The sequence below is a fragment of the Pteropus alecto genome, unplaced genomic scaffold (genome assembly GCF_000325575.1).
Source record: "Pteropus alecto unplaced genomic scaffold, ASM32557v1 scaffold25, whole genome shotgun sequence".
NCBI classification, from domain to species: Eukaryota; Metazoa; Chordata; class Mammalia; order Chiroptera; family Pteropodidae; genus Pteropus; species Pteropus alecto.
This window is the reverse complement of record NW_006441955.1, coordinates 18,471,042-18,480,159: the sequence shown is the minus strand read 5'-3', so window position 1 is coordinate 18,480,159 and position 9,118 is coordinate 18,471,042. Positions and strand designations below refer to the sequence as shown.

The following is a 9,118-nucleotide window of genomic DNA, read 5'->3' as shown; positions in this document are numbered from 1 at the left end:
AGGTTTTCTGTTTTATGTGGCCTCGTGTTCATTCAAAAGAGAATAAGCAGTTTGTTCTTGTTGCTTTTGCAATCATTTTAAGAAATTTTAATATCAATTCAAAAGAGGAATAAAATTGGCTTTGGGAATACACATCTAAATCTCAGTGGCTAAAGAATTATTACAAATCCAGTTGTCCTGGCTATTTAGCCTAATGCAAGGAGTTTGGAGTTGGCTCTCACTACTGGGCACCTTGTTGAGGCTCAAGGGGAGCTGCTGCTGTGTGTGTGTGTACGTATGCTTATCTGAGTCATGTGTTATGAGTGTCAAGAGGCAGTGTTTAATGGGAAGCCATTCTTTCACTGGATGGAAAAAGCAGAAATAGTCACACTAACTGAGATGATTGGTAAACCTACTACTAAGGAGATATTGAATTGCCCATTAGTTGAGAAAAAATTTTGATTTCAGTTCAACTTTCAGTTTGTAACACTTTCTGATCCCTGCCATTTTAAAAAATTCAAATGGGTGTTAATAAAAATGACCTGAGAGATTTTTATCTTGTGGAAGAGATCTAACAATATGAGCAGAAACCATTACCTAGTTACCTATAAAATTAAGATTGATTTTGCAAAACTAATACTTGATATTATCTATAGCATTTCTTCTTTCAAAATATAAAAATATAAAATTTTCAGCTTTAAAAATATAGTAAATGTGAAAAGAGATAATAAATATACTCCTAGGAGAACAAAAAAAGAAACCTTTCATACATTTTACATACTTATAACACTCACAAAAGGTAGATGAAATAGTCAAAAACAAATTAGTGAAAAACACTTGGTGACAATGCTCCTAACAAATGTGTTACTTTGAAATACAAATACTGAGATTTAAAATTATCATCAAATATAATTAACATATAACATAGATGCTAGACAACATGGCATAATAAAAACTTACATACCCCAGGTAGCACTTGCAATGCATTATTATCCATCCACAACTCTCTTAAATTTTGTATTTGATCTAGAACTTCAGGCTGGGAGAGAGGTAGAGATAAAGGAGAGAGGAGAAGAAAACCAAATTAATCTTTTCTTATCATCACAATATAAAGTGTAATTTCTTGGTTCTGGAACTTCTATTTGAGAATCTGTTAATCTTCTGAGGAATTCCAAGTTTAGCAGACTTTCAGCAAAACTCGTTGTCCTTGAGGTAGCCAACCTAAAATTGATCTGGAACCAATCATAATAACAATAATAAAAATTAAAATGTATTACTCTCTCTTAATATCCTGCAATCCTCCTTTGTAATACTGATTACAGTCTATTCAATAGGTGTCAGATTTCTTCATTACAGGATTAACTTTTGAAGAGCAGCACAATGTTTGTTTTTTAATCACTATACATCATATCCACATTGTTTGCCATGGTACTTGACACACAGTACGTTTTAATCATATGTGTGTATTAGCACTTTACCCGCCTCCCCTCAACCCCCAACACAAGCATTATGTTACCATGTGATAATAGTATGAATAAGACTCATTCATTTCTTATCTCTTCATTTTCTCAACAAATAATTATTTGTTGAATAGTGGGGATGCCTACTACATAAAAGGCACAATGCAGGATCCACAGTTATTCAAGTCCAGTTCCTGTCTTGAAGTAGCTAATGATCTAATTGGGGACACAAAATCATATAAATAAATAAAGCACAAGGGAGTGTATGGGAGAAAAGAGTAATGTAAAGAAGTTCAGAGAAAGGAGAGGGAGAATATAATCAAGGTGTTACACATAGTGTATAAGGAAATACTTTAATTTCCTAACTAGAAGCTGTCTCTAAATTCTACCTCCTGGGAGGCAGACTATATGAAAGGACAGAGGTTGCTATTGCTGTCAGCATCATTTCTTGATTTGTGATGACCTTTCTCAACTTCTCTCCAGAAATTATTCTCTTCCCAACCCTTGGGCCACCTGTTTCCCTTGAATATGATTCCTTTTTACTACTCCAGGGGAATGACCAAGGCCAAAGCTAATTAGTGCTTTGTATGCACCTGGCCACAGGAATTGGTTCAATCCATTCAGAGCAAATAATTCTTTTAATAGGAAATCTTGGAAGAGGCTCTCGCACTTCCTTGCTGCATCAAAAACTGAGAAGGTACAGCCCTGGGAGCTTCAGACATGAAGAAACTGAGAAAGTGTGTTTGAGTTAAAAGATAAGTCCTGATATTAGATGACATGATATTAGCTTGAAATTAAGCTTCATCTGAAGTCATATATATATATTTTTGTCTCTTCCAACTGAAAGAATCATCACTGAAGTAAGATACAACCATAGTTCAATAAAACTTGAGATCTAATTAGGAAAGACAATGTATTTTATATAATACTAGTGAAAAAAAATGGAATTATACCAATGTTACAATTAGAATATTAGTAAACATGCATCAATAGCAGTTATATATACATCTTTGACATATTAGGAGGGCTTCAGAGATTTCCAGGACAACTCTGATAGGGGATAGTTTCTGATATCTTTTGCCTGCAATTGCAATGGAATGTGAGATTATTCCTGGGAAAAGTTTCTTTTATAACAAGGATCAAAATCTGAAGATAGAGCATGACAATCTGCTGTGGAATCAGAGGCATGTGTGAATAACTGTTGGGGATTTCTCTGCTTAGGAAAATATTCTCACTATCACTTTGATTATAGGGAATAGGCAGTGAACCACTCTGCCTGCATGTTAAGCTGGGCAAAGATGGAAAACATAAATCAAGTGTAGGAATCACACTGATGTGCAGAGGCTTTGAGGCAGAGGGCTGGCTAGCAACTGGCAAGCCAGTTGGAAAATGTCAGTCATGTGGTTAAGTTTTTCCTAAGCTTAGAGTTGCATACTGGGTAAGTGTAACACAACCTTATAGGTATATAATAAGTGGTGATTAATGCATAAACTTGGAACAATGAGCATTTTTCAGGATGGACCAGATTATGCTGTGGAACCAATTAATCCTAAAATCTCAATAGCTTAACACAATATACTTACTTCCCATCCCCACTACATGTTGAAAGTGAGTGTCTGACCCACAGTCTTATGTTACCACCATCTCAAGGCTTCCTGATGAGCCAAAGCAGAGAAGGCACTGTGGAAAACTAGTTTCTGCTCTTAAAGATCTCAGGCTGGAGTGATATTTATCACTTCTGCTTATATCTTATTGTCTAGAACTACTGGTTCTCGACCTAAGTTCAAAGAAGACTAAGAAATATAAGAGGACTTCATGGACTATTTGGAGAGCATTACTGTCCTTGTCACACAGTGACACCATATTTTAAAAAATGACAAGAATGAATAGACAGAACTTTTATAGCTTAGTTATCTATTCATTTAGTAAGTACTTATGAAACATCTTCTAATTTCCAGGTACTGTACTGGAGTCATAATGTATAACATGGTCTCTGCCCTCAAGAATCCATGGTTTATTTCTGAAGCAAACATATAAAGAGCAAATACATGCTATTATGGGACTATAAAGGAGGGGGGCATACATGCCTTAGAAATAAGGGCAGCCAGACAAGGACAATACAAATAGAATATTCTTTGTAAAGTCTGGAAGAGAAGAGAAGAGAGAAGTCAGGGGGCTAGGAAGAAAATGAGAGAGTCAATAGAAAAGAAAGCTGATAGATATTAGCAAAGAGGGACAGATTAAGACAGATAAAATGCTATAAAATTAATGGAGTAAATTCCAAAAAGTAATGAAAAAGATGAGACTGATAGAACAAGAGGGGCTGGGCTTAAATAGAAGTGAGACACCTCATATTCACTGAAACTCAAGGGAGGATGGAAAGGAAGGTGTGGATGTAGATGGACACTGTGCGGATGGGTGGCTGGAAGTTGAGAGAGAGCATGTTAAAGATATCAAGTATTCTTGATGAAGCAGAGAGCAAGGTGATCTGTTGAGCAGGAAAGGGTAAGAATTTTGTATATGCTTGGGGACTATGGTACATACTGAAGCTGTCTGAGGGGAATTAAGGAGGAAGTCAAGGGCAATCAAAAGACTTCTATTAATGATAATAATTTTAAATTTTTTTTTTTTTTGGCTAATGGAGACTGACAATCAGGGAAAAAAAACAGAGGAAATAAGAGATTTCAGGTTTCCATGAGGTCAGTAAGGCGTGAGAGATTGAGAGAACTAGAAGAATAAAAAGTTATAATGAGAGAGCAGAAGTTGGGAGTTTAAGATAACATGAAATGGTTCTAGGAAACAACAAAATTCAGGTTATAACCCTGGCTAGTATAAGTCTTGGTATATGAGCAGACTGTGGGAACATAACATTGCATGATCTCTGATGATCTGGGTAGTTTTTGATGCACTGTATAACTTGCTCCCTTGACTGCATCAGACAAAGAGACAGATAAAGCTGAACAATTATGCCTCTAAAATATCTCTAACACTGGGTTCTAATATGGACCCTAGGCATCTATAACTACTTGGAAAGGACAATTAATGCTAACCTATATTTTTACTTTATTTCAAAAGCTTTCATTTTGATTTATTTAATACCATAATAAGGTAATAATAGTCCTGCTTTATAGATGAAGATTCTGATAATTATATCCTAGGAAAAATGAGAATGATTTGATGAAGTTTGTATAACTGCAGCTAGGATTGTTTCTCTGGTTTTCTGGCTCCAAAGATGTTATCATGTTACAGCTTAAAATTGATATTTTGAAGTAAATGAAGAATGTTGGTCACAAATGCCCAATAAAGAAAGTAAAGCATATGATGGTTTTCTAAAAAATAAGTCAATATTTTTATTACTGGATGTTAAAAATAAAATGTACCACAGAGGAAAATTCAGTAGCTTCCTAATAATAGCAGAAACAAAACATATTTAGCACATCAATACATAACTTTTCTGAAAAAAAAAAAAACAAAACAAAAGCCACAACATAAAGATGATGCAATGGCATTTCATGATCAATGGATAATATTAAAGTAGATCTTAGAACAAAAATAAGTGGCTTACACCCAACCTAACACATAAATTGCTTGTTTTCATGCTGCTTAATTTTTTCCCAAAGTCAATCTTTTACATTAAAAATGAATAAATTAAGTCAAGGATGGCTTGGTGTGTTCAATGCTGGTGAAGGTGCTGTGAGACTGGCACTCATATAAACTGCTTTAAAGAACACAAATTAGTGTTATCGTTTAGGAAAACATTTTCAAATATGTATTGCATCTCTTGAAAACATTCATATCTGCTTTTAGGCAACTATCCTACTGAAATGATCTGAAACATAGAAAATCTTGTTGCAGAAATATTTAATTGCAGAATAATTAATAATTTAAAAGATTTGGTTATAATATAAATAAACAACAGCAGAAGTACTAGATAACCAAATTACAACAAAACATATTGGTATAGTATACAGAAATAAAAATGACTTAAACATATTTTTATATATGAAGATAGATCGATCTTGTAAAAAAATATTGATCGAAAATGCAATTATAAAAAATTCATGTAGCACAAATTGATTTACATAAATTTGAACAACTGCTATATATTTATCAATACATACATATATACATAAAGTGAAAATAGGGATACATGGAATAGATGCATACCAAATTCAAAGTAGTAATTGTCCTGGGATTGAAATAGGACTAGGAGGGGGAACATAGATGACTTCTACTTGAGCTACAGTGTATCATTTCTTTAAAAAAAAATCTAACTCAAATATGAAAATAGTTAATATTTGTTCATTTTGGTTAGTAGGTGTTTGATATGTTATTTTAACATTTTTATATTTTATAAAAACATTTTTATATTTGTTTTCACTTAAAAAAGTTAGCGAAAAATCAGAAGAAACGATAGCAAAATATTTAAATGATAGCTTGTGATTAATTTTTCTTCTTTCGTATTTTTTCTGTAGTTCCCGAATTTCTTATAGTGTGTAGGCATGACATTTAATAATCAGAAAAAATTAGAAAACATCTTACTGTCTTTTCTTCAAATTTCACTTACCTAACCACTTTAGAGTTCTTTCTGAAGTGATCTTACTTCAATTAGTTGAAATAAGCTCTGATAACGGTTATATCAGTATATACATAAATAGAACATATATATTTTCAAGATTAAAACAAATTCCAATAACTCCTGTTATGTATATTGCAAACCTATATTTTTGTTTTCGGCTGTTTGGATTTGACTATATGTGTTACTTTCATTCCACTAATTTTGATGATAGAGTTTGATTATATTTATTTACATACCTATTCATGTTTTTCTTCCAATAATGTTAAGAGAAAGGTTAACTATGTAAAATATAACATCTGACTTCTATCTAATTTTGTCAAAATTAAACTAGGAAACTTTAAAATTTTAAATTAAGAAACTTAAGTTTTAAATGTCTTAAAATTGATGAGATTATCTGGCAGATATAAAAATAAAAACTTGCTATTCTCAGAAACTATGCAAAACTGAAAGGCAACAGGATGAAATCTGTTTCAAAATGCAGATAATTAATTGTAAAGGTATTTTCTTAAATCAATGAATGTAAAATAGCCAATTCAAATTCTAAAAAATTATATACTCAAATTAAAATGACATAATTATCATATTTTATTGAGATATTCCAGTTATTACATTTTTTCTAAATTTTGAGGTCATTACTTAAAAGTATTTTTTAAAATTTCTTTTTCACTTTTACTACCTTTGTTTAATAACTTTTAGAGTATGCAATTTGCAAAGGAAGCATGATTACATTTTAAGAAGTCTCCCATTTTCCTCTGAATCTTTCATTTAATAATATATTGGGCTTATTATTAGCCCTTTAGCCTTCACAACTGGGAAATCTTTTATTAACGAATTTCATAGCCACAACTGAAACTCTTTCTAATACACAAAACTGAATGACTAAGTTGTTTAGCTCTTGATGACAAGCCTACTTGTTCATTCTCTAAACTGCTCTATGCTACATGCTTGAGACAGTTTGACTTCTTCAGTTAATTTCTTTGGTGATGAAAATGTAGCTCCATAGGGTCTGAGCCTATTTCCAGTTTACATTAGTTTTATGTTTCTCAATTTTATTTCAGATGTCGATAACACTGAAATGTTCATAAAATTTTAAAGCTTTGTTTCAAACTTGCTGTCTAATTGGGTAACATTTAGGAAAAATAGTTTTATATTTTAGAAATTATTGAATAAAAAAATAAACAGGTATTCTTAGTAACACTTAATAAAATACACTACTGAGAAAATGTGATTAATTTATAATTAATTAAAACACTTTTGGCCATAAACTCATGAATATTTTAATATGAATGTGAATATAATATATTCCATTTAAATACTCAGGTGAATATATTGATGGCATAAAGGAAAAAATCTACAGATGATATGATGTTAAAAGGGAGAGACAATATGTGAAAAGACTGAATTAGTATCCGAAATGATCTGAAAGTACTCAAAGATTTGATAGTTCTAACAACATGAAGCTTAATAGGGAAAAATGTAAAGTCATGCTATATGTCTCCAGCCAAGCATACAAGTATAAATCAAAGCAGAAGTGTGAACAAAAATGGGATTTAATTCAAGTAAGTTCAGTATTGATTAATTCATTTCTTTATAAGTGCATTCATTCAGTAAAGAAATACTATCTACCTACGCAAAGAAGGCATTTATAATGGTCTCTGGGTATTTAATTCAGACTGTGACAAAGCTGTCTCAAAATGTTTTCTGTCAATATCCTGATCTATACGCAACCATTAGCCCACATAGGGACTACAGTATTCTAGGTGTCCAAGAATACAGATGTCTTCAATAAACTTGAACTTATTCAGAATATCTGGAAACCATGCCATAGGAGAAGTGGCTAAAACAATTCAAACTATTTAGGCTGGAGAATGGAACATATAGGTGTCAAAGACACCCATCTTTGGATATCTGAGGGCTGTTGTAAGGGAGAAGGGATGGATTTGTCCTATCTTCATCCTCAGTTCAGAATCAATGAGGAAAAGTTGCAGGGAGGTAAATTTAAGTAAGCGTCACACAAGGAGTGGCTATTTCCCAGTGAGACTTAAGATGAAATAATCTAATTTCCTGTAAGAGATAGTGAGTCTTTTGTTAAATGAACATATAACTCCCTAAGAAGATATAAATAACAAGAATAAAACAGTAACGACGTAGGCTAACTTCTGTTGGGCACTTTCAAAGTGCTTTTACATAAATCATTCTCGATGAATCTTCACAACTATCCAATGAGGTGCGTACTATTACTGGAGAAGCAGTTAGCAGAGTAGAGTGGTTAAAAGCATGGTTTCAAAAGCTAGACTGAGTTCGGATTCAAGCTTTGATGATTACTTACTGTAAGATCTTGATTCAGATTTGTCATCTATAATAGGTAGATGACAATAGTATTGCTCACATAGGTGGATAGCGAGGATTAAATGTTAAAATATTTGTTAAAGTGCTTAGAACAGTGCCTGGTTCTAAGTGCTAGTGCTCAATGAATGTTAGCTATTATTCTAAGCAAATTTAGGCATAAAGAAACAAATCACTGTGCCCCAAATTATATGGCTAATATATGGGGAGGGCAAAAGCCTGATTTTAAAGTTTTGTAGGATATGATGAGTAAGGTTCAAAAGAAGAGTATTCCAGAGAAAAGGTATAAGTGGGTCATGCCTAGCATGATGCTACCTTAGAATGAAAATGCCGAAGGAGGAGATCAGATGCCAAAGGTAAACTTTAATTCATTCAACAGTTTCATTTAATTAGTATTATTAAGAGTCTATTATATACCAGGCACTGGAAAAAGAGTGTGAGCAAAACAAACAAGCCCTCATAGAGATTACATTCTGGTGTTTCCTATTTCTTAGGCTGGGTCCTATAAAATGTTAACGATTGGACAGGGAAAAAATTCTGGTTTCATATTTCTACTTTAATGTACTACCTAGATTTCAAACTTTGATGACCATGTCTGAATATAAAGTTAAGAGTGAAAACTGTATAGCACATGCATTCTCATCTCATAATTCATACTGGTTCTCTTGCCTTCTTTCTCCAAAATACTGTAGTCACTTCCTTCCTCTACCCTCTGTCTCCATTGCAGCTAGTGGGCCATGTCATCATGTACATT

General features: G+C 32.8%; 1 protein-coding gene across 2 annotated transcripts in view; it reads right to left on the bottom strand.

Annotated features, from left to right (window-relative positions):
• Positions 1 to 9,118, bottom strand: part of LRRC7 (leucine rich repeat containing 7) — a 275,996-nt gene that overhangs the window by 114,694 nt on the left and 152,184 nt on the right. For both annotated transcript variants that reach the window (XM_006919313.1, XM_025052071.1), the window contains exon 7: positions 944 to 1,018. In XM_006919313.1, coding sequence (XP_006919375.1) covers positions 944 to 1,018 — 75 coding nt within the window. The remainder of the gene's footprint in view (positions 1 to 943; positions 1,019 to 9,118) is intronic.